We start from the raw sequence: 27,692 nt of genomic DNA on the forward strand, positions 1-27,692 counted from the left end.
GCGCAAAGTAGACGACGGCTTTATCATTCATAGCCATCTGGCATTCTTGATTGCTGGCCATTTCAATTCCCTTCCTCATTCCCACACTGAACCACCTTTCCATGGCCTCCTCCACTGCCAGGGTGAGGCCAATTGTAACCTAGAGGAAAGCATTTCATATTCTGTCTCAGTAGTCTAAAACATTATGGCATGAGCATTGAATTCTCCAAAATACAGGTAACCTGCTCTCCCTTTTTGCTTTATCCACCCAGTTTCCCTGACTCGCACCATTCTTTCCCACAGCATCCCCACTCCTTCTCACTCAACTTTATCCCCACCCACTTCTCTCTTTGAGTGCCCTCCTCCCTTGACTATCTATCCTCCATTTTTCAATCCAGACATGAAACATCACCTGCCCATTCCCCTCTACAGATGCCGTGTGACCTGCTAATTTCCTCCAGCAAGTTGATCATTTTTTTGCTCCAGATTCCAGCATCTCGTGTCTCGTGGTTTTTATACCATCTACACTTTCATCAACCTGCATCAAGATCGTGAGACTGAAGTTGTTAATTGAAGGAGGTAGATTATTTCCAAGCACTTTCTAGAAAAACAAACCATTTGACATGTGTGTCACGGCTGAAAAGGCCTTCACACAGAGGAATAAATTGAAAGTTTCAACCATTTAACTACTAGGAGTGTCAGGATGCATAAGCTCACAAGAGGTTAGCTGTGGTGAAAACAACGTTCCTATTGTTTTTTTTTAAGAAAACACAAAAAAAATGAAAGTAAAAGATTCTTGAGATGCAATTTAAAAAATAAATTAAAAAATGCAATAAAACCTATCCATTCATTTCAGAATTATTCAACTGCAACAAAATGAATGGATCAGACCACCAAATTAATCAATTTTAAAATTTCTGAGGATCTTATCCTTGAGGACATTGATTAACACCAACATAATATAAGACTGAAGATAGACACAAAAAGCTGATGAAAATACCTGCATGATCACCATTGTAAACAGCTTCCATAAACACCACTGAATTTATCTTTGTTTTATTAATACAGTTCCGTAATCACACAAATAAGGTTTTAATGAGCCTAATCTTAATTGGAATTCACTGAAACTATCTTTTTAAACTATTTGCATTTCATTAGAGTACACAGACTAGTTTCTTTGTGCATTAATATGTAAAGATATTTAAACCATGTGCTCTACTTGAGAATAGTAATGCAAACTGAGAAATGGCTTTGAATTAGCATTCCGCCTCGTCCCCATTTCCTCAATTGGCTACGTGATTTGTTTTGTTGGAGGGGCCACTGTAACCAAAATAATTTTGAAACTAATACTGAAGATCACAGGATTTACACCTTATGTAATTTAAGCTGTAATTTCCGCAATCTTTTGTGCTGATTTAGGCATTTTAATCCAGATTACGCAGATGATACGAGTGGAAATTCTAGGGCCAGGTGTTTTGCAGAGGCACACACAATTAGAGAACAGGAAAACAGCACTGAGAATGCTCACATGAATTGCTCCATGGAGAGAAACTAAAGCAAAACCAAACAATATTAGTCTCCCATGATAGCAGTACAAGGGAGTTAATGTTGTCCAAGTGAGGCAGGTTGCAGACAGAGACACAAATGCAGGCAATTAAGTGGCACAAGAATAATTTAAGTGATGCACAGTACTGTTAGACCATTAATCAGATCACTAGTTTTGCAAACACAAGAGTACAATTATTAACCTTCTTTTACTTCCATCAACTTAACCAGAACATTGATAATTGGATTTTTAAAAAAGCACCAGCAAATTTATAACATGGTTTAGAGAATTGCAGGATAAAATTATTTTTAATCGAAAACCTGAAAAAACTTTGTTCAAACACACAGTTTTTTTTAAACACAGTGCCCAAAATAATATTTTAACCTAATTTTCACATTCATAAATAATTGTCCAAATCATTTATTTGGCATTGGAACTCCAAGAAGAAACATGTAATTTGATTAAAACCCATAAAGTGAACATGAAAGGAGCTATTGATTTTTCTTTCAGTTTATAAAAAACACATTTAAAAAACATGTAGATCTATAAACAGTGTGAAAGAATTGCACAATTTAAAAAAAAATAGTCCATCAAACAGACAAACGGAACAAACTTGCTTCTGAAAAATGTTAATTCCCTTTGGTTCATAAGTTCTATTTTCACCCATGTTTCCCAAACTTTTTTGTTTGTGAATCGGCATCAGGGTTAGAGATGGATAGCTTCTTAATTTTTATCACCTAGTAACCATCAAGGTGACATGATCAGGTGCTGTTGTGACGAATTCATGTCATAAGTGATAGGAGCAGAATTAGGCCATTCAGCCCATCAAGTCAATTCTGTAATTCAATCATGGCTGATCTATCTCTCCCTTCTAACCCCATTCTCCTGCCTTCTCCCCATAACCTCTGACACCTGTACTAATCAATAATCTATCAATCTCTGCCTTAAATACATTCAAACAGCCTCCCACAGCCTTCCGTGGCAAAGAATTCCACAGATTCACCAACCTCTAACTAAAGAAATTCCTCCTCATCACCTTCCTAATGGTACGTCCTTTAATTCTGAGGCTATGACCTCAAGTCATAGACCATCCCACTAGTGAAAATATCCTCTCCACATCCACTCTATCCAAGCCTTTCACTATTCTGTACGTTTCAATGAGGTCCCCCACTCATTCTTCTAAGCTCCAGCGAGTACAGGCCCAGTGCCATCAAACGCTCATCATATGTTAACCTACTCATTCCTGGGATCATTCTTGGAAAGCTCCAGAGCCAACACATCCTTCCTCAGATATGGTGCCCACCATCTCTGGAGAGAAGGAATGGGCGACGTTTCGGGTCAAGGCTCTAAAGAATTCACTATCGGTAAAATGGATACCTTCATTGGCAAACAGTGATGGAAATTCCATGCATTGATCACCCATGCATGTCTTATCCAATCTATTATGCATTTTTCTTACTGTTGTTGACCATAGTGAGGAGTTATATTTGACATTTGTGTGCTTTTTTTTTTAAAGTAACAAATAACTCATTTGTAATTTATCCTGCACAACTTTCGGAATAACTGTTTTTTTTGGGGGGGTTTTCCAATATCTTCTGCATTCAGTCAAACAGTAACATTGTTCTTATAGAAGAGACATTTTCATTTTGTATAACTCAAATGTTTTGTGTGCATGTACATGGATTGACAATTATGGTCCTGTACTTTATGTTGAGATCATGCATATGATTGTTATCTCCAAGTTAATACCAATTTCAAAAACAAACCATTTTTATTATTCATTTGTAGGGTGTGGACATTTAGGCGTTCCATTGATGCTTGTGAACTGAATGACTAGTTTGAATATGTTTAACAGTAGAACACATGTGGTTAAGGAATTGTGATAAAGTAGAAATGATTCCCAACTTGAATAAGAAAATATCAGTATGAGTTATGGCAATACATGCAATTAGTTATCACTCCATTTATTTAATATTTGCCTTTTTTAAATATTTTAATGTTCTACTCCTGCCCTGGAGCTCATTTTCACCAGTTGATTTCTGAAAGGTCAAGCTAATTTCATAATTGCACTTCAGCATGTCAGAACAAATAATACACTAAATCTTAACTGTTGAACAATATCTTAGTATTGGCAAGATTCTGATTTCTAATTGACAGGGTAAATTATCAATATTTGTGGAAAAACAAAGTCACATCAATGAGGCTCTGCAATTTCTTAATACTTAGCGGATACTCGGCCTCTGTCAAGCCACAAATATTTCAACAAGAGTTTTAAAAATCTAATTTTTACAACTAGTTGACGTGACAAATTTCAATATCAAGTATTTTTTGTAAAGTCGATAATTGTCTTCAGTCTGGTTATTTATAGAATTAAACCATTAGAATATAATAAAACAGCTTGTAAGCAGATTAGTTGTTTCACATCGGCTTTGAATACTTACATTTAACATGTATCGACTCTGATTTTCTTACATCATCAAATATTGTGAGAACTTAATCCGCATTTATACTTATTTTTTTTACGATGAATCATCAACCAAAATGTGAGTGATCGTGGGAATTGTGCTGCTTTTTGTGGCACTGATCATGCCTACCTCGGATGTTCAAGGTCTCACATAGCCTCAAATTACCTTAAGATTCACAGATCTCACAAAGAAAAAATGATTTTTAATTTATAGCTGGGTTCAGTGAATTAGTAAATTTGCTTTGAGGTTGCCATGCGCATTGCTTCTAAAATTATACAAAACCAAGAAAAAATAAACTACCGAGATATCCGTGAGGTAGGAGAGTACTTCCACTAAATCAACCTACTCTACTTAGTTCCCAAACACTGCAGCATAAACACAGTAAGACTTTAATTTAAATCTGACACCATTGTTAACAATATAAACCAATTCAAAACAAAAGAAAATAAAATCTTGTGAGATTTTTGCTGTGTAGGGCAAACCATTTTCAATTTGTATTCAATTACTTACAATGTGAAGCTGTAGGTAGTCTCCAAGGCCAGCAGAGCTGTCGACACGTACCAAAATGGCATCTTTTACATGCGTATCAAAGCCCACAGCTAGCCTGTCTGCTCTGGTGCTTGGTCTGTCATTTGGGGGCCATGTGTAAATGATTAGTCCACCACCTCGACTAAAGATATATGTCGTGCCAGCTGTGGAAAAAAAAACAAAGATAAATTCAAAACTTTTGAATTTCCGGCACAGGAACAGAAATTACTCTCACCAGTATGCTAAATATAACACGAGACTAGATATAACATAACACATATAATATATATCATGGCTCCTCCTGACCAATTTGTAACTCTCGATCCTCTTGATGGATCCAGGTGGGCCCCCTGAATTAAAAAGTTAACATGCTCTCTCTGTGCCATTTACCTTAAACTTACAGGTTTAGGGTTCGGGATCACCTGCCCACATACGTAGGTAAACAGTTAACAAGTAAGAGGAGTGCACCTCAGGTCAAAATGTGAAATCAGATAATTTTAATTCCATTCATTTATTTTTTTCATTAAGCAAAATGCAGACCAAACACATTTAACATTTGGGTGTCAATTGCAAAAGCTTGTAAACACAAATAACAAGGAGCTGCAGATGCTGGTTTATGCCAAAGAAAGGCACAACATGCAGGAATAACTCAGTGGGTCAGGGAGAATCTCTGAGAGAAAACTTGGATAGGTGATGTTTCAGGTAGGGACCCTTCTTCAGACTGAGTGAGGGGGGGGGGGGGGGGGGGGGGGGGGGGGGGGGGGGGGGGGGGGGGGGGGGGGGGGAAAAAAGAGCTAGAACAGAGGAGGGGCAGGACAGAGCATGGGTGTTAAAAGGCAATAGGTGAGGGGTGGGGGGGAGGAAGGGAGGGGTTGATAGGTAGATTATTGAACAAAGGCCAGGGATGAAAAGACAGGTGAACCTGAAAAAAATAGCAGCAAATACCAAATTTTCGTTGGTTTTGTGTCAATAAATTGCTCTTTCAAATACTTAATTTTCCATCTCAAATGAAGTATATTCAATAATCAGATGTATAAGTAAAGTTTTAAAACCAATACCTATTGTTAAATTACTCTTCAGCCTTAGTCTGGGGCCCATGGTCATGGAAAGGAGATCTGTACTAATCAGTACCTAATGATCGCTTACATAGTCGATACATAGTTACATTATTTTTATGCAGTGCCAGAATATTGCCACATGTGTTAAACAGCAGAACAATTCAACACTATTTCTGAGTGAAACCCGAGAAAATGCAATGTTTTCTTTCCTGCATTTTACATGCATTAAGATTGCAGCATGTAGAAACATTACAATGATTTTCAAGCTGACTTGAAGCTCTCCATAAATTTCATCAGATGTTTCCAGTCTCGAGTCACGGAGATGATGCAACTGCCATTTCAGACGTACACTGATTAATGTAATTTCCCATGCATTCCTCTCAAGCAGCACCAGCGGTCTCAAGCAGCACCAGCAGTCATGCCTGCCATTGGGCAACATCAGAACAACTTTTAATTGCAACACTTGCTCTGCTGCCACACAATTTAATTGGACGCCCATCAGCTGACATAGTCTGGTGCTTGGAACCCAAGAAGATCCACTTTAAGTTAGTTATTAATGGGCACACCTTCAATCCTGCCATCCACTTCCCACTTTTCCGGTTGCACCTCCGCACCTCCACCATTTAATGACGCACAGATCCCTTTTCTAGCAAGACCGTATAACAGCTGACATGGCTGTAAGGGGCTGGTCACTTCAATGGTGCACAGAAATTTATTTTTGCAGAGGATACAAAAGGAAGATTGCAGAGACTAGATCATTTGATGTATTTAAAGTGGAGACAGATACATTTTTGAATACATTCCTGGGAATTGATGGTTATGGTATCCAGCAGACGGGAAAAGCTGAAAGCTGGGAAAGATCATCCATGGTCATGGTGAATGGTAGGACAGGCTTGAGGGGCCAGGTGGCCTGTTCCTGTTGCTATTTCTTTGTGTTCTTGTCACTTGTCTGGTCCCAATCCAGCAGTCTCTCTCAGCCCCCCAGCACCAATCCAACTACTTCTCTCAAATACCAGGCCATTATCCAAAGTCCCAGTCCAGCAACCCAACCCAATCCTGTGCCTTCTCTACCATAAACATGCAAAACTGTAACAATCCCCTTCCCTCACCGCTGCGGAACACTTCCGTGAAATTGGCTTTCAGGCCCTCATCAATGACACTGTTTACAAAGCCAATGTAGTGTAATGGCTAATGCTTTGGGCCTGAACTGCAAATTATTTTGCACATGACAGATGAAATTAAAACTCTTGTTATCCCGCACTGAAGCACAATTTATGCTGTCCCTGCAGAGGATGATGCACGTCGTAGCCATTTGGTTTTGCTGACTTTCTTGATCTACCTGCATTTCCCCATCTGCCAGAGTGGGGAAGTAGACATCCAGTTCTTCTATGGCAATGCCTGAATGTGCGTGAGACAGAGAAGGGATAAATCACCCTCCTATTTTTCTGCAGCCCTCAAGGGAAGTGCTTTGTATTGGTTTAGCATTTCCCCCAGAGTCTTCCAATCTCACAAGGCCAATAAAAGTAAAGAATCCAAGTCTTACCACTTCACACTGTAGTCAAGTGGTACACGCAACCTACCACTGTTGCTACCAAACCAAGAGATCATGGTGATAAAAAATATCATAAAAATGGATTTTATTTTTGTCTGTGCAACTAGTTTACCTATAAAGTATCAAATTATGTAAATTGTATTTTATCATTAAATTGTATATAATAATGGAGCATTATTCATAAAAGTCCGCAGTGTGAACTGGGTTTTGTTTTGAAGTGAATGTTAGACCCTGTTGGCAAGCAGCTGTTGTTCTGACCTCGCCATCTACCCTGTGGCTCACGAGAACAATGGGAAATGATGAGAATGTTTTCTTCTCGTTCCCCATGCCAGTGATGAATCATCAAAATTCATATCAAGCTGTGAAGTTGAAGCAGACGTTGACAATATATTTAAATTGTAATTCTTAAAAATTAAAGATGTGAATTGGAACAATAGCTGATCAGTCAAATGGCAGGTGCTCTGTGTTATAGTCACAGAATCATACAGAGTGGAAACAGGCCTTTTGCCCCAACTTGCTCATGCTGACCAACCTGTTCCATCTACATTAGTCCCACCTTTGGCCCATATCCCACTAAACCTTTCCGATCCATGTACCTGCCCAAATGTTTTTTAAACATTGTGATAGTACCTACCTCAATTACCTGCCAGATCGTTCCATTTACCTATCATCCTTTGTGTAAAAACGTTTTCCCTTCAGTTTCCTATTAAATCTTTCCCCCCTCACCTTGAACCTTTGTCCTCTGGTTCTTGATTCCACTACTCTGGGGAAAAGACTGCAAGCAAAGAATTTCACCGTGCCTAGTCACATGTGACAATAAAGTATTCCATTTCATATTTATTTTCTTATAGCCCTGTCTCACGGTCCAAGTTCATTCCAAGAGCTCTCCTGAGTTTAAAAAAATCAAACTTGTGGTAAGTACGGATAATGAACGTAGCGGGTACGTCGGAGCTCGGGGACGTCTCTTATCGCTAACAGCAGGTACTCGGGAAGACTCGCTAACGGCAGGTAAGCACGGGAAGACTCGTGAAGATTTTTCAACATGATGAAAAATGTCCATGAGAGCCCCGAGTACCGATGAGCGGCCATTACCGTAAATCTCTGAGTTCGAATCAGGGCAAACTCAGGAGAACTCTTGGAATGAACTCGTACCATGGGACAAGGCTTTTAGGCATCTGTTGAAAGTATTTTGATGGAATGCATCTCAGCCTGGTTGAACAATTGCTCTGTTCTTGACTGCCTGAACCTGCAGAGAGAGGTGAACACAGCCCAGTCCATCACAGTCGCATTGGTGCTTCAGGACGGGTGGAAGTAAATGGATGCCTACCACCCTGGCTATTCACTTCTTTCTCTTCTACTTTGTGGGAGAAAATACAGGAGCTTGTAAGCCAGATGTCCAGAATTTATAGCAGCTTTTTCCCAAGGCTATCAAACTGTTGAGCCAATCACCTCTTTCACACTACCTTCCCAGAGGAGTTGCCACATACTCTTAATTCTTCTTCATTTGGTTACATAGAACATAGAACAGTACAGCACAGGAACAGGCCCTTAGGTCCACAACATCTGTGCAATACATCATGCCAAGACCAACTCTCATCTGTGTGCACATAATCCATATCCCTCCATATTAATGTGCCCATCTAAAAGTCTCTGAAAAATGCCTCTATGGTTATTCTGTTGTTGACTTTATTTTTTATGTTCAATTTCAGTTTACACTGCAGTTTTTGCACCATTCTGCTGTTCTTGCACTCATCATATTTATTGCATACTTATTGTATTTATTGCTTATTCTAAGCTTCATGTGAAGTGGGGATTTCATTGCACCCTGGTGAAAATGACAATAAACTAACATGACTTGTTCGCATCATTTGGCTGGGGATGTACCAAATATCTCTTAACAGTGAACGGTACATGGAATAGCTGATACATAGACAAATCACAGAGATGTGTAAGAGTAATAGTGCTTTTGAGGGATTTCAACTTCTCCAATGTTATAGAGTTATTGATTCTCCAATATTAACTGAGAATGCTTCATTGTGAAAAGTCTAGAGGGAACAAAATTATTGAAATGTATTGGAAAAGTATTAAGAGACAGAACGCAGATAGTCCTTCTCGAGAAAATGAAATACAGATCTAATCATAGGGATTGGAGATGGGCCAGTTCTAGGAGTGTCATGGGAGAGCATTTTGGAGATAGATAGTGAGGGAAAAGGATAAGAACAGGCTGGAAGTTAAAATCTTGAAATGATGGCAAAGGTGGATTTTTATGTGATTAGAGAGAAGAACCTTCCAAAAGTAAAATGGGAGCAGTTACTTGCAGGCAGATCATAAAAGTGGAAGTAATTCAAAAGTGAAATTGAAGTTAAGGATGAATGTGACCCATAAGGATAGAGTACAGATAGCAAATGCATGGTATTAAGGGTTGGAAAGAGAAGGAGGCGTGAAATGTCACTGGCATGCATGATTAAGAAAATATACGTGTAAAATGGTTTTGGTATTCCAGGACAAGAGGGTAATTAGGGAAAGAGTAGGCCCCATTAAGAAAAAAATGGAAAATTGTGCCTGGAGTCAAAGGATGTAGGCGAGCGATGAATATTTCACATGTGCATTCACTGAAAAGAATGACATTGTAGCCTGGGAATTCAAGGTGCCAGGTATCAGTTAGAACATATTTAAAAGGGGGACATATTAGCAAAAATACCAGGCTTATATGTGTACAAAATCCCCAGAGCCTGATGAGATGTATCCTAAGGCAAGTGAAGAGATTGATGGAGTCCTGGCAGAATTTGTTGGCCTCAGGTAAGGTACCCTATGACTGGAGGGCAGCAAATGTGGTACCTTTATTCAAGAGGACAGAGATAAACCAAGTGTAGTGCAATTCGGTGAGACCAAGCATAGGCTTGGCAATCGCTTCGCCGAACGCCTCCGCTCGGTTCGCAATAACCAATCAGATCTCCGGTGGCTCAGCACTTCAACGCCCCCTCCCATTCCGAATCTGACCTTTCTGCCGTGGGCCTCCTCCATGGCCAGAGTGAGGACCACTGTAAATTGGAGGAGCAGCACCTCATATTTTGCTTGAGCAGTTTGCACCCCAGCGGTACAAACATTGACTTCTCTAATTTCAGGTAGTCCCTACTTTCTGCTCCCCTTCTCAGCTCTCCCTCAGCCCACTGGATCCACCTCTTCCTTTCTTCTTCCCGCCTCCCTCCCCCCCCACCCCCGACCCTCACATCAGTCTGAAGAAGGGTTTCGACCCAAAACGTTGTCTATTTCCTTCGTTCCATAGATGCTGCCTCACCCGCTGAGTTTCTCCAGCATTTTTGTCTCCCTTCGATTTTCCAGCATCTGCAGTTCCTTCTTAAACAACTGCAGTGCAATAATATTCTGTTAAGTTTGGGACTTTTTATGATGCCACATTAGCAGATTTTCTGGACAATTAATTAGATGTTATTTACATTCATATCCCAACAACCTTTAAATATACCATTGGCCGTACTACAATAAATTATCCCGTGAGCCATGCAAGTTTAACAAAAGTGTTGGAACCGTAGTGTTAGTGAGTGGAACAGGAGCATAAGGAGCAGGGAGATGGTGAGTGGAAAGAGAATCCAGCACAAATTATTTTCTGAGTCAGATGCCGAATTGTTGGGATTTGTGAATAATCTGATTGTGAATTGTCAAAGTTTTACTATGGTGAGTCTAAATCGGTGGTAGGAAATTTGTCAGAGAATGAAATTTGGGGATAGGATTGATCAGCACTGGGAAAAGCAGGGATTGATCAAGAGTATGGATTTGTGAAATGAAGATCCAGTCTGATCAACTTGATTAAAATGTGCAAAGAGGTAACCGAATATATTGAAGAGGGCAGTGTGGTTGCATAGTCTACATGGACTCCGGCAATGTCTTTAACAAAGTCCTACATGGACACATGGCCCAAAGAATGAGAGTCCACAGGATCTTAGGGAAATTGACGTTGAATCTAAAATTTTCATGGTAATAGAAGGCAATGGTGTGTTTGTGTGTGTTTTCTATGATAGGAGCGGATGGTTAATGATGCACTACAAGGACCTGTGCTGGCCCTTTTACAGTTTGTCATATACATGGACAATTGACTATCAATGTCAGAGGTATGGTAAGCAATTTTGCAGATGGTGCAAAAATGAACACACTTGTCGATTGAGAGTAATCATAAGCTACAAATTGATTAGTTGTGGATGGTGGAGGCTTTTACTACAACTACATTGAACAACTCTCTGGGCAAGCACTTGAATCACCAAGTCAAAGAAGGTTACGGGCAAAGTGCTGGTAAATGGGAGTAATGCCAATAAGAACTCGATGGTCTGTATGGATGTGGTGATTCAAATGGCCATTTCTGTGCTGCATGGCTCAATAGATATGAAAGCAGCAACCGTAAAATGTTCAGGTTTAGGCTCTGCTCTGATGGTACCTATTATTGAGGAAACTTACAACAATGCTCAAATGTCTAGACTTGGTCATTAAAAATGTTTACTTGTGCTAGAGGACTGCAGTCAAACAGTGGGCCAGGTACAATGCAAGTGATTTGTAATAATTCCTGAAGGAAATGGAAGCATAATCCATTACATATTGCCTTGTTATGTTGAGGACGGAAGATGTGCATTAAGCAATCAAACAGGAAACAAAAGCATATAATGTTAACAGCTTACAGTATACTGACTAAGGTGACCGACTCATTGTTATCAAACTGATTTCAAGCTACACACAAGTAGGTATATTTTAAAAATCCAGTATTTAATTTATTCTGTTTGGCAAAGTGACCTCCAACATTAAAGCCTTGCTTTATCTGCTAACTTTCATATGTAGCAGAAAAAGATCTTTCTTTCATCTGCAGCAGCTTTTACAAAACTTTATTTTGAGCTTTTGAAAGACCACCTGCCTAGCTCATTCCCCAAGGGTTTTGCGCATGCGTTGGATTTATTTCAATTCATGTATTCAATAACTAGATCATTATTTGAGCAACTCTAACTTCAACTTTCGTTCATTTTAATACATTATGCAAATTTGCATTTCCAAATCAAACGCAAAGTATTTCCAGCACTAGCTTCTGCTTCTATTCCCTTATAGTTGTTTCTCAAGTTCTCCGAAGACTTATCCTTACCCACTCTTTCATCGTGGTAATGCCATCCTTTGGTGACATCAATCCAAGTTGGTAAATGCTCGGTAAATGATGCACAACTCCGCTTCTTTACCACCTCTACATACTTTTTATTTGCCTCGGTGGTTTATTTGCTACTTGTTTGATATCAAGATTCAAGAGAGTTTATTGTCATGTGTCCCAGATAGGACAATGAAATTCTTGCTTTGCTTTAGCACAACAGAATATAGTAGGCATAAATACAGATCAGTGTGTCCATATACCATTGAATAAATATATATGGACACACTGATCTGTTCATCCAGCTTTGGGTGAATAGATTTCCTTCAGTTAACCATTTTATGCCAGGAACTTTCACTTTTAAAATTATTTTTGGCCATTGTTTGAAGTCTGGCTCAGTGTCCTCATTCAAATTCAATGAACTATTAGATTAATTCAGTTTAGAGATACAGTGCAAAAACAGTGACTTTGGCCCATCAAATCTGCACTGACCAGCAATCCCTATATACTAGCACCATCCGACATTTTAGGGACAATTTACAATCTTTACCAAAGCCAATTAACCTACAAACATGTATGGCTTCGCAGTATGGGAGGAAACCGGAGCACCGGGGAAATCCCACGCGGTCACGGGGAGAACGTAAAAACTCCATACAGACAGCGCCCGTAGTCAGGATCAAACTAGGATCTCTAGTGCCTGAAGGCAGCAACTCTACCGTTGCACCACTGAATTTGAAAATCCAATGCCTATTCAATAAAACAATCAAAGGTAGACAAAATGCTGGAGTAACAGAACGAGTCAGACAGCATCTCCGGAGAGAAGGAATGGGTGACGTTTCCAGTCGAGACCCATCATTTGTCTGCAGCTGAGACACTCATTAATTCCAGTTGTCTTCAGCTGACACTAACATTAATACTGTTTGCCAAAGGATGTTCATCCTCTCATGAAATGTCTTTTATCCAGTACATTGTGGATCAGTTCAGCTAAAACTCTGCAAATCAACTGCTGATATCTTATGGTGCACCAAAGTCAACACACCTGCCCATTTGCCTTTTGACATTGGCATTCGGTCTCTCAAAGTCCCAAAAGCTAAATTCTCTTCTGCATGTTGAACAGAATTTCTGATGAAACTTCTCCTAGTACAGTGAATAACTCCAGCCCAACAAACCAGATACAATTCCCCAATTATGGGCCAACATTACAAAAAAAAAATCCAGGGAAAAAAATGGTGTCCATTTCAGTTTAGTTTAGTTTATTGTCATGTGTACCTCATCCGAGGTACAGTGAAAAGCTTTTGTTTCGTGCTAACCAGTTTGCAGAAAGACAATACATGATTACAATCAATCCATTTAGAGTGCATAGATATATGATAAGGGAATAACGTTTAATGCAAGGTAAATCCAGCAAAGTCCGATCAAAGATAGTCCGAAGGTTACCAAAGAGGTAGCTAGTAGTTCAGCACTGCTCTCAGGTTGTGGTAGGAGAGATCAGTGCTGAACTACTATCTGCCTCTTTGATGTGTTTCATCTTGCCATTATAGCCAAATAAAAGGATTTCCCCACCTTCTGGTCCAGAGAACAATGAGTAACAGCTCTAAAAGCTCATTCTGGTAGTTCTTAAATCTGATGTAGGTTTTGCACTACCGTTCTGTTGACCACCAAATTCCAGATCCCCACTATCGCTGGGATTTGCAAAGTAATTTACAAATTAATAACTCTATGCCCTCCAGTTATTGACTTCTTTGTTAAGGTTAATACGTCCTGCCAGGCATCTCATAATATAATCCTCTCACAATATAATGCACTTCATTTAAATCTTCCCCAATTCTCCTTTGTTCCAACCCAACCAAATCTCTTTTCATATCTAAAATCTTCCAACCCTAACAATATCCTCATAAATCTCATCAGCATCCTATCTTAGGCAAATCCCCTCTATCTACTATAAAATTGCTATGATTTCAGGTATTTCAAATAATGTGGAATCACACTTCCATTTTGCTATTATTATCACTTAAGGCACTCTTTAAACAAACAGACACAAAATGTTGCAGTAACTCAACAGGACAGGCAGCATCTCTGGATAGAAGGAATGACTTTGATCCAGAGATGCTGCCTGTTCCTCTGAGTTAACCATATAACAATTACAGCACGGAAACAGGCCATCTCGGCCCTACAAGTCCATGCCGAACAAATTTTTTCCCCCTTAGTCCCACCTGCCTGCACTCATACCATAACCCTACATTCCCTTCTCGTCCATATGCCTATCCAATTTATTTTTAAATGATACCAATGAACCTGCCTCCACCACTTCCACTGGAAGCTCATTGCACACCGCTACCACTCTCTGAGTAAAGAAGTTCCCCCTCATATTACCCCTAAACTTCTGTCCCTTAACCTAACATTTTGTATCTACCTTCGATGTAAACCAGCATCTGCAGTTCCTTCCTACTGATTAAATACCAATACTATAACTGTCGCTGCTAACATTCCTGTATTGGACTCAGCATCCATTTATTGTCTGCAAAATGTTTTTGGTATGTTTATTTTGCTATTGGCATTATATAAATGCCTCTTATTGTTTTAATTTATTTTTCAATCTGTTCATTGAATATAACTTGTAACTTTTATACTGATAAACAACTGAACATTTTTCACCGTATAATGTTATAACAGCGTCTGAAGTGCTCATACTTTATTCAAGGTGAATAACATGCCAGATAAAAAATCATGATTATTTTATTTGACACCATCATTGAAGCAAAACACAATGAATAAATTATTTTGACTTTCATGTGCCTTGGGTTTATCAATGTATGACAGGCCAGATAACTAATAGGAGTGAGCAACAAGGCTCACTAATCATGTCATAACATTATAGGTATTATAGGTGATTCATTAAGGGACCATTTTCCTTTCTCTGCTCTGTATAATATACCCCAACAAATGCCCTGAAGATTTATACTGAAATGTACTGTCAATTGTAAATTAGGATGAATTGATTAGCCAGATGTATCACTCTCCTCCAGTTTGGAAAATGTCCAACTGCGAGACTAATCAAACGCTAGAGGAGCAGAGTTCCTGATACTTTCAACATTGATTTTCCCAGGTTAGCATTTTTGTAGATTATGTTACTTTAGAGACAGTCTAATGGAGACAACATGGTAAATGAGTTAATGTTAAATTTATTGGTATCTCAGATGGTGCAGGTGGCATTCTTGCAGATTAATGACATAACCTAAGAGGTGTCTGTCTTGGACTTAGGTTATTGCCATGAGATCTTTTTTCTTCTCTTTGACCAAACAGCATGTTTGTTCTGATAAGAGCATCCTCTGAGCATTTTGTTGGGAAGACATCTCCACAAGAATTAAATTCCCAACATCCATTTTGCCAATTACTTCTTTCCAGAGGATTGCATAATTGCCAACCATGGCATTGAAGTTACTAGGAAATTCTGGGCATCTTACCATGGAATGGTAACTGGAGTCATTTCAAGATGGAATAGAAGTCTTCTGTGGGCTCATCCATAGCTTTAAGGTTTGAAACATATGTGCTGATAAGCATTGCATGGATTGAATCTGAAGTGAATGCAAAATTCACCTGTCCCTCTGGAAGAGTTGCTGAAATGCCAGAATATTTCATTTTAATGAAATGAGCGGAATAGATCGGGTAGATGCACAGTCTCTTGCCCAGAGTAGAGGAATTGAGGACCAGAGGACCTAGGTTTAAGGTGAAGGGGAAAAGATTTCATAGGAATCTGAGGGATAACTTCAATTCAATTCAATTCAAGGAGTTTCGTTTGAGCCTCACTGAGGTTCAAATGACATGTAATAAATATTGAAAAAATAAATATTGGGGATAACATTTTCACACAAAGGGGGCTGTGTGTATGGAACAAGCTGCCGGAGGAGGTAGTTGAAGCAGGGACTATTGCAATGTTTAAGAAACAATTAGACAGGTACATGGATAGGTACGGGTTTAGAGGGATATGGGCCAAATGCAGGCAGGTGGGACTAGTGTAGCTGGGACATGTTGGCCGATATGGGCAAATTGAGCTGAAGGGCCTGTTTCTACATTGTATGACTCTATGACTAATGGTAAATTATATCCAAATGCAGATGGTGCTACTCTTCTAGTTCGCTCTTCCAGAAGAAGTGTACCCATTGCTTATTCCTTGAACCGGCAATTCCTGTCCACTATGCCTCATTTGGAACAGTGATATCAATGTCAGAGCATTCACATTCTTGGACTGTTATATCACATCACCATTCAGATCCATCTCCTTTGGGGCTATTCAGGAGGGTCCTGATGTTCAAGGTCTCAAGAGCTGGAGGTTAGCCGTAAGTGCCTATATTTAATATGGAACATTCACTGCACAGTACATCCATGTATATATGATAATTTATGACTCATGTGCTACCACTGAGAGCCAAGAATGGAAGAGCTCAACAGGCGGGGTTGTCAATGGTCTTTGAAAGAAGCACTACAAAAAACTCAACCATAACATTATCTTCAACACAAATGTCCCTGGCACTAAGCCAACTAAGGTGCAGCCTTGCTGTCACTCCTGATCAACAAGGTAGCCTCAGGAACAAGGTAAGATTTTCACAGTCATAGAGTTATACAATGTGGACACAGGCCCAACTTGCCCACACTGACCTACATGCCTACCAGTCCTACCTGCCTGTGTTCTGCTATATCCCTCTAAACCTGTCCTATCCATGTACCTATCTAAATGCTTCTTAAACATTGCAATAGTACCACCCTCAACTATCTCCTCTGATAGAGCTGAAATATTGCTCCCTGAAGTGCAGTATGGACTTGATCCATCTGGAGACACAATATACATGTTCTTCAGATCCAACAGAAATGGAGAGAGCAGTACCAACCATTGTACAGAACTCCACCAACCACAGATATCTGGACTAAACCTCCTTCAAAGACATTATCCCCTACCCTCAATTTCTCCATCTCCATCTTATCTGCTCCCAAGATGTGGATTTCCATTCTAGGGCATTGGCAATGCCCTCCTTCTTTAGTAAATATGGTCCCCCCCATTGTCATAGATAGATCTCTCACGAAAGTCCTCTCTGCATCCCATAGTTCTGCTCTTGCTCCCCTTCCCCTGAGATGGAACAAGGGTAGAGTTCCATGATCCTCTCCTATTACTCCACCAGCCTTTGCATCCAACACATCATTCTTTGACATTTCCACCACCTTCAACATGATCCCACCACCAGTCACAACTTCCCATCCCTACCACCTTCTGCCTTCCACAAATACCGCTTCCTCCTCAACTCTTTGGTTCACTCATCCCTTCCAAACCACACCCTACACAGGTACTTTTCCCTGCAACCGCAGGACATATAACTGATGACCCTATCCCTCCTCCCTCGCATGTTCCTGATGTGGCCTCCTGTACATCAGTGGCGGCACGGTGGCGCAGTGGTAGAGTTGCTGCCTTACAGCGAATGCAGCGCCGGAGATCCGGGTTCCATCTCCACTTCGATTGCTGTCTGTATGGAGTTTGTACGTTCTCCCCGTGAACTGCATGGGTTTTCTCCGAGATCTTCGGTTTCCTCCCACACTCCAAAGACATACAGGTTTCTTGGTTAATTGGCTTGGTAAATTTAAAAATTGTCCCTAGTGGGTGTGGGATAGTGTTAATATGCGGGGATCGCTGGTCGACGAGGTCCCGGTGGGCTGAAGTGCCTGTTTCCACCCTGTATCACTAAACTAAACTAAGCAAGACCAAGCATGGAGTCAACGACTGTTTTGCCGACCACTTGCACTTGGTCCACCAAGGCCTTCTGGATCTTCTGCTTGGTAACCATTTTAGCTTAACTTCTCATTCCCACACTGATTATTCTGTCCTGGTCCTCCTCCATTGTCAGAGTGAGGCCACATGCAAACTGGAGGAACAGGACCTCATATTACAGTCTGGACCTTACAACCCAATGGTATGAAATAAGGGTCTCGACCCAAAACGTCACTCATTCCTTTTCTCCAGCGATGCTGCATATGCTGCATATGTAACACTGCATGCTGTGTTACTCCAGCATTGTGTGTCTATCTTCAGTATGAACTTTGAATTCTCCAATTTTAGGTTTCAATCCAGAGGTATCCTTGTAACACTCAATTTTAAGAAAAATTATTTGACTCCAAGCCTGACACAGCTAAAGACTTTCAGATGGACAGAGGTAATATTTCAAGGATGTCCTCAAAGCTTCCTTTAGAGGTATAAAATGTCTTTCAAATTAAAGGAATCCCTGTCTTCGTTCCTTTCAAATTTTTTGGAGAAGCATTTGGGATGGCTTGAAAGCCCTTCAGCCCTTTTGTCAGATTGATGCAGAAGTCCATCAATAGGAGCAGGTGGTGCATGAGCTGACTACACCCAGCTCCTCACCCCCATCAAGCACCTCCTGCCCCATTAACATGAGAGTCTGTGGGTCATGCAGTAGCCTTATCATTAGAGTCTTGGGTCCTGCCTCATCAGCCAGCTCATAACCGACAAACCTCAAAGCATGTTATCTTCAATTCAAGGTGACAACCGAAGAGAGAAACAGTTTCTGCAGGCTACACTTAAAAACATAATCATTTTTCATAAGATGATGTATTTTACAAAATTCTGAAAATCATTGACAATGTGCAGTAACACAGGCTGAAAAGAAGGTAAATCTCTTAATTCTGTCGCCTCATTTAGTTGCTGAGGTTTTATTTTCCCTGCCCTGGTGATTATAACTGCAATACTCTGTTGCAGAAGCTGAAATCCTTGCAGTTAATAATCTCAAGGGTGAGGTAAAGAAATACAATCTACATGAACAACACAAGCTGATTACACGCATGCTGGAGATGCGATTACCAGGGTAGTAAATTCCTTTTGTGTACAACACAGACTAAAATCTATTTAGTTATGTATCACAATATGTTGAAAATATATATATTTTTGGTAATAGTTAGGCATTAATTCAGTCAGCCATAACTCCCTTTTACATGTTTGCCAATGTGTTGGAACCTTGTTGAGGCTTGTTTTCAAGTGACATTATTTTCATTGGAAAGAAAGAAAGATTGAAAGGGAAATAAGATTTGGATACATAAAATGTATTAGAGGCATTAAAATTCGCAAATATAAAAGTATCAATTTACTTCATCTTTAAACGCTAAACTAGAGGTTGAAAATTAGGGTACCTCAAACAGAATGTATGGAAATAGTTATTTTAATAATTATTATTTTATCCATTGAAGAGGCAGACTGGTTCACAGCCTCACGGTTAATTCATTGATTCAGTATTCTCTCAGTGCTGCTGCTGCTGCATTGAAACAGAGAGCAAAATTACATGTTTAAAGGCGCATTGAATCCACCAGTTACTGAAAGGCAAATGTCCCAATGATCCAAATTGACACCTATATTATCGTTTCACAGAAGAATACTGTTCCAGCAGCAATGCTTGCCCATGTCCATCAGTTGCACTGCATACATGCAACTTACTTTTTTGCTCTAGATTGAAGGTAGGCAAAAGCATGTAGGCTGTGAGATGAACCACGGCAGCAAAGGAACAAAATCTCAACAATTTTAAAATTAAATAAAAGTACCAAAGCACTAAACTGACAAAAAAAACAGAGTTTGTGCTTAGTCCATGGAAGAATGTCCTGAAATTTGTAGCCCATAAACTATGATAAATTGGATAATGCTACCGATGGTTCATTTAATCTAAATGGCGTCAAGTTGGGAAAAGGGGAAGTACAGTGGGATCTGGGAGTCCTTGTTCATCAGTCTATGAAAGTAGGCATGCAGGTACAGCAGACAGTGAAGAAAGCAAACGGCATGTTGGCCTTTATAACAAGAGCAGTCAAGTATAGGAGCAAAGAGGTCCTTCTGCAGTTGTACAGAGCCCTAGTAAGACCACACCTGCAGTATTGTGTGCAGTTTTGGTCCCCTAATTTGAGGAAGGACATTCTTGCTATTGAGGGAGTGCAGCGTAGGTTTACAAGGTTAATTCCCGGGATGGCGGGACAGTCATATGCTGAGAGAATGAAGCAGTTGGGCTTGTACACTCTGGAGTTTAAAAGGATGAGAGGGGTTCTTATTGAAACATATAAGATTGTTAAAGGTTTGGACACGCTGGAGGCAGGAAACATGTTCCTGATGTTAGGGCAGTCCAGAGCCAGGGACCACAGTTTAAGAATAAGGGTTAAGCCATTTAGAACGGAGACAAGGAAACACTTTTTCTCACAGAGAGTGGTGAGTCTGTGGAATTCTCTGCCTCAGAGGGCGGTGGAGGCAGGTTCTCTGGATGCTTTCAAGAGAGAGCCGGATAGGGCTCTTAAAGATAGCGGAGTCAGGGGATATGGGGAAAAGGCAGGAACGGGGTACTGATTGGGGATGATCAGCCAAGATCACATTGAATGGCGGTGCTGGCTCGAAGGGCCGAATGGCCTACTCCTGCACCTATTGTCCATTGATGTACATGTAGAGGCCCGCAAAGACCAGTAATAGCAAAGATGGGAGGTGTACATTTCCTTCCTCTTACTCAGGTATTGAAACAAATGCTGATGGGGTACAATGTAGGCTCAGAACAGCTGGGATATTCTAGGATGCAGGCAAATATGGCAGCTCCGTGGAACTGATTTTCCCCGAGTAATGACTTTAACATTTAATACCGGTTTTGCTCAATTGTTAATGGAGGCAGCATACACCCAGTTGGCGAGATAATGTGCTCACAGGACACAGTGTTCAGAGACGAAAGCACACAACAGATATTTTTCTATTATTACAATATAACTGGTATTCTTCAATTATTAATGAGAAATTGTCTGCACAGCCAGCATGCGAGATGTACTTCAAGTATAGTTATCTTTTTAAAAGTATTTTAAAGTTAAAGTGCACAGGACCCACAATTTCAGTCCAGTTTTATTTCCAGCATCTATGCTTTTAAGCAGCAGGCCGACACTCCAGGCATAGATTTGTTATTGTCAAAGAATAGAAGGAAGGATCAGGATGTGTTTTATCAGCTCTGCTTTTTTTTTCTCTGTACTCATTATTTGCAACCCTTGCTCCCCACTCTTCCGTGAGATTCTACAACATTATCCCACCTGCTGAAATGCTGTTGCTTCTAATTATGACTTTTGTCAGTCTTAATCAACAGTTCTCCATTGAAGGATTTAGAACGGCAAATCATTAAGTCAATCTTCCAGAAATGGGTTTCTGAAAAATCTGACTTCCTGCTGCCTCTCCACATGCAAAGCAAGTCTATAAGATGCGGTATTCTATAAATACATATAAATCCTGGACCTTAGCGTATCAAATGTCAAGCCAAAGATTTATTGCCAAAAAGTGCAGAGCTGGATAGATGCTTAATTAAGCAAATAAAAATGCTTCAAATGGTTTTTTCAATGATAAAGATGATTCAATGATACACCATGATCTGTGTATATTTGGCGTTATAATGTTAGAACCTGTCTGCTTCGAATGCTGTGGAGCTAGTCAGATACTTCATGCAATGAAATTTCATTAACAATTTTGCTTAGAACTATTTAAATAGGATTGCACGGTTAATAGAATTGTAAAAAAAAGTTATGACTTGAGATCCTTTAATCATGAGAAATCATTCAAGCAGAGCTCAATACAATTTTTCCCAACGATAACTGATTTGCATAATCTTTCCGAATTTAAAAAAAAAATCTAACATAGAACTTACCAGCTTTTAGTTTTCAAAACATCTTGAGGGTTATTTTGGAAGCCAGCACTAAGGCTGCTGTGCTAATGAGACGTGCCTGTTTGAAAGTCTGGTTTCTGCCTGCAATGTTTGAACTAATTGCTGATTACTAAGAATTAAGTGTGCCTGGAGGTGCCAAAACAGATACTTGCATGTTAAATATTCAAGCATTGATTAGAAACAATTTTCCTTGGATATAACATGGACTCAACTCATGGCTTGTATACAATGCAATATTCCAGGAACCGAGAGAAAGGTGTGTGCAAGTGTGAGTGCGAGATAGTGTCTGAGATGTGTACATGCACGCAGATGATATGATAACTATATGTCCAGATGAGAAAGTGGATCACAAAGGCAATTATTGAGACGGTCATCAGGTACTGTATGTATGAGTCAGGAGGTATGCCCCAAGAAGATTGTTTCAAGACGCAAGCTAATTCAACAGTTTGACTGGAGTCCCAAGGTTCATTTTCCTTCATTTTCCAAGTCAATGCAGCCAATAAATTGCCCATCCCTACCTGGTGCCTTTCAGAAAATCCAACCTAACTAGCATTGTTCCGCTGCTGTTGTCTCTCTGGTGGTACATACTTTGGGTATGGGGGTATCCAGGATTTAGAACCAGCAATTAAGATGTCCAGTGGTTATCTCCAAATCTGATTCCATGGAATATAGAAGATGATCTGAATGAGGTAATCTTCCAAATTTTTGCTGTCCGCATTCCCCTCAGTGGTAGAGTTGCGGGTAATGTTTTGCAGGTGGCACACCATTCTCCTCACTCAATGCCTACTCTAAGGTATGAGGATTTAAATGGAAGCATAGATGGGAGCCACACAAGTGCAACACTAAGACGGAGGTCTGATCTCCGCAACGGAAGTGCAGCCCTGCAAGAGTAGCTCAACACTCTCAAAGAACAGTAATTTATTACTCAGAAGCCACCAAATGCTGAATGCAAGATGCCATTCTTAAGCAGACCCTTACTTGTTAACAGAGAGGACATATTCTGCAAGGAGTTCCTGGTTCCTCAAGAACAGAGGGATGTTGAGTGTCAGCAGCTTACATCCCTACATGAGCAGAAAAATGCCACTAATCAGCAGATTGCTCTCCTACACCAGTAGAAAGATAACACCCAGGAACAGAAGAAAGCTCTCCTTCTTCCACCATCCCCGTACCTCCCCACCAAAGATCCGATAGCTCTTTGCTCCCCCCCACCTCAATCCTCACTTTCCCCAACACTTACTCTCATTTGCACAGCTCTTCACTGCATGTACAATTTTGTTGAGATTGTGCAGACAACGGACTCAGACTGAAAACAGAATACATCAGATACCTATAATTGCCAATCTATTGGTCCCAGACTGAAACAATGACAGACTAGTCTGAATGCCAGAATATCACTGTACCACCATCTACTCAGTCACCTGGGAAGTAGCTTGCAGTTCAAATCTGTCAATACCATTCCTCATCAAGGCATCAATTTACCTCTCATTATAGGCTCTCAGGTAACACCTGTGCCCCAGTCAGCTATTTCCGACTTGTTTTCAGTTGGTAAATGGCAGTAGTCTGAACGTAGCACATTTGGAGATATTGGAGATATTTGTTGTGAGTAGAAGGACATCTGCGTAGACACAATGTGAAAGGGAGCAGCCATCCAAAGAGGATATTGAGATGTTGTGCCAGGGCATCTAACCACATCAACAAGGCATTAGATGGTAAATGTGCTTGGATGTGAAATTTACAGAAATGATGTTGAGAATGGTGATGCGGGGAGGATCACTTTGTATACATTTTGTTCAATGATTTTGTGGACTCTTTCTAAACTTCCTCTGTTTATCATGTAATCCCTCACATCCCATGTGGTCGATGCCTCTGCGCAGTTGATGGTTGAGGTTGTGGATATGGAGCAGGGACATCCTTTTGTTTACTCCTGCCTTCCTTCTCTTGCTGTAGGTTCTCAGGCTACTGGCTCCTCTGCCTCCAATTCTAGACTGAAGAAGGTTCCCGACACAAAATGTCACCTGACCATTTCCCTCCACAGATGCTGCCTAATCCGCTGGGTTCCTGCAGCATTTTGTGTTTTTATTTCTCCCTCCAACGCTGCCTGCTATCTTTGATTGGCAAGGACGTGCAGCATGCTGCCCATAATGAAATCTCCACATTCACTTGGTCCTGAAATGCAGTACCTGTTTGATGCAGGCAACAAGATCAGAGCTTCGGGAGAACAGGAGCATTTTCCCACATTGGCATTGAGACTTTGGTGGCAATCATGGTATGTGTACTCATCGCCAAAGTACACTGGAGGATCAGGCCACAAAGCAAAATGGAAATTCCCATTCCCCTGAATGTATCACTTCAGGCTGTGCTAACATCTCAAAATATCCAACATTGTAGATTCCCTGCAGAAAAAGGCATTTATTCTCTGGGATTCATATCATCTGCAAAGACCTGCACACTTTGAATGTTTCCCTTCATAAAAAGATGCAGGTTCTTAATGGGAGCTCTTATAAAGTCATAAGTGCAATCGCTAACCATCTGCATTCATTGGAAACCAGCTATGCTATGAGTGGCAACAATGTGCTCCTCCCTCTATTGAAAATAATCAGCACAGTGTCCATAAATGCAATTGGCTTAAAAGCTCAAGGTGTAGAATCAGTTTAAGTGGAAATATTAAAGTCTGCAATAAACATGGAGAAATTTAGTGTACAGTTTGGAAATGCAAAGTTGCAAAGAAGCCTTTTTTTGTGAGTGTGTCTGGAATAGTTTCTTTGAACAAGTCACAGGAAAAAAGTGAGCTGCAAATTTATGTGTGATATGAAGTTTTGTAAATAGTGAAGTGTGCTCAAAGAGGAATTACAGGGGTAGTCCGGGTAGGTTAAGTGACAGGGCAAGAATTTGGCAAATAATGGTAAAATATGAGTTCATCCATTTTTGAAGGAATGGAAAAAGCTATTTTTGTTATTACTAAAAATGTCTATGGAGTGTTTTGTTATAAAGAGCTTTACTGTTCCAGATAGCCAAGATATCAACAAATCACCACAGTGATTTGGAAGAATTGTGAAATGTGAGTGGTTCTGTTTTTATTTGATTCACAGTGGTGTTCTTCTCACTTTTGAATGCTGTCAAAGCCCAATGCATGAGATGCCATGTTGGCCACAAAGGGGTTGACATCATTTCTTCATGAATGCAGTGATTACTTGGGTGATATTTCCAATAGAACAGTGAGCAGCAAATTGAGAAAGGCAGCTGTGGTGAGGAAGTTGAATTTCAATGTGATCTTGTCCTTCACGTGCACATTAATTCAGGCACTGACAAGTGTTTGGTCACAGGTCTCCCCATAGACTTTCATTTACATAAGTGATGAAGCGATCAAAAAAAAAAGCCTGTAAATATATTCTTTGGTGGAAGTCCAAGGAGGGTGTAATGTGTCTGAGGTCGTAATCGGGTTTATGTTTTCATTGATGCATATATCCTTGGCTTCCCTGAATGGACATCCCAGTTGGTAATGGACATCCCCCAGTAATGAAGTGTTGCCAGCTGTCTCACTGTGGAAATTCCAATTGAATAAACATTTGAGCAGCACAAAATTAAACCTTTTTCGCTTCAGCACCCCTTGTAGAGTATGGAAGGTGATTCAGATCAGTTGTGTAGCTGCCCAGTCAAATCTCCACATGTCAACAGTGTCCCTTCAAATTTCAAGGAAAAAAAAGATGTTGTGCTCCGAGTTAAAGTGTAACTGTTCCAAATTGGTTGTAATGTAGAGCAGTGCAGGCCATGGATATCCCAGCACTGGCAGAAACATGCAGAGCATGAGGATTGATATCATTGGATAGGCATCTGATACTAGACTAACATAGATCACAACACCCATGTTGCAATTGGGATAATTGTCAGCAGAAATGAACAGTTAGAGTTCACCTCAGTTAAAATATAAATTGAATCCACGCTACACAATGCTCTTTCTAGGTAATTGTGTTTTGAGCTAAATCAGCTTAAATTGTTAATTTAGCACAAAGTTCAATTTTGCCCACTTTGGATGGCTGATGGGAAACCATATCCCCCACACCCCCTGACAATTTAGGTGCCATTTCAAGATTATGGTGTATGTAATTACTACGTTTTTTTACCAGTTCAAATGCAAGTCACTTTGATGCTTATGACATCCGTGTTTCACAAATGGAATTCAATGCTTAACTTTGATAGCGTTGCGTCAATCTTGGGAGAGGATTTGGGAATGTTTTGGAAACCAGATGCAGTGTATAGGTTTGTAACTATAGTAAAACACTTCCCAACTAGCTGCAGCTGTCAATTAGCCGAGCAAATTTGAATCTTGTGGTCTCTCAGATTCACAATTTTGGATAATGGATGGACAATCTAGAATCTGATTAGTTCTCACAGAGGAACAAAAAGCATGGCCTCAAAGATCTTCTCCAAAACTTGAACATCTCTGTAGTCATAAAATAGGAGTTCATGATAGAGCATAGTTTCAAAAGAACGATGCGCATCAAAGGTCATGCTTAACAGTCATATACTTTTTGGTAATCACAGCTCCTGATTGGGAATTTATGAGCGAAATTCAGGCTACATCAGCTTTAATTATTCTCCATTCTGCACTAATGCTGCCACACAAGCTAGATCTCATGTGGTTTTGGTGCTGTACCACAAATGCATAAGGTTTTCTGCATTGGAGTCTTGAATTTCTCAACGAGGGCTGCTGAGAAGTGATTTTAACAATGTCATGTTCCATCTGGTGATATTGAAGAAATATTAGCTTCTGGCAAGTTTCCAATTTGTCTTTGTTCTCAAGTGCTGGCACTATGGACTAGTTAAAAAATGGAGGACAATGCTGAAGGTAGGAGAGTGGGGATGGGGATGATGGAAATTGGAGAATACAAAGAGAAATTACAGCCCCAGAAATATGATAGACCATCACATTACCAACATGAAAAGCATATGTATTGGGGATTAATGTGGATGAGCTCAGGTTGCGGAAAATAAGATGCATTTATCCACTTATATGTACAGTGCAAAAGGCACATAATTACTTTAAACTTCTGGGGCCTTTTTTTTTTGCATCAGTTTTAATTATTCTCCATTCTGCATTAATGCTGCCACACAACTAGTTAGGTTTAGAGATACAACTTGGAAACATGACCTTCCACCCACCAAGTCTGAACAGAACATTGTTCTCCACACATTAACATTATCCTACACACAACTAGGGACTATTTTTACATTTATAATCTAAGAACTATTGCGGTACATTTACAGTTGTAAATAAAACACTTGTAAATTCAATATAAATATGATAAATACAGTTTTTTATATTGTGCGTATTTAAAAAAATAAGTACATTTGATAATTTTATTTTGAAAAGATCTAATTTGGTAGTCTAAGTAATAGTTTGATAATTTGTATGCAAACTTTCCAATTAGGAGAGATTTTGGCCCTTAAATCTGCTCCAGTTTTCAATGAAGTCATAGCTTACCTGACTGCAATCTCAACTCCATATTCTCAATTACTCTCTTGATTATCATGAATCAAACTAATTCTGTGTTAAAATACTCTGACTATGTTTCTACTATCATTTTGATGAAGGAATACCAAAGATGCACAACCCTCAGAATGTTTTTTTTTTTTTTACCTTCACTTTTGTAAAGTATGTAACTCTTTAGCTTTGGGGAGTAATCCTATTTCTTGATTGTCTAATAAAATGAAACACA

At 39.9% G+C, this 27,692-nt stretch overlaps 1 protein-coding gene across 15 annotated transcripts in view; it reads right to left on the reverse strand.

Annotated features, from left to right (window-relative positions):
• nrxn1a (neurexin 1a) overlaps nucleotides 1-27,692 on the reverse strand; it is a 1,388,176-nt gene that overhangs the window by 317,052 nt on the left and 1,043,432 nt on the right. For all 15 annotated transcript variants that reach the window (XM_055639808.1, XM_055639806.1, XM_055639818.1 and 12 more), the window contains one exon: nucleotides 4,501-4,682. In XM_055639808.1, coding sequence (XP_055495783.1) covers nucleotides 4,501-4,682 — 182 coding nt within the window. The remainder of the gene's footprint in view (nucleotides 1-4,500; nucleotides 4,683-27,692) is intronic.

The sequence above is a fragment of the Leucoraja erinacea genome, chromosome 8 (assembly GCF_028641065.1).
Source record: "Leucoraja erinacea ecotype New England chromosome 8, Leri_hhj_1, whole genome shotgun sequence".
Lineage (NCBI taxonomy): Eukaryota > Metazoa > Chordata > Chondrichthyes > Rajiformes > Rajidae > Leucoraja > Leucoraja erinaceus.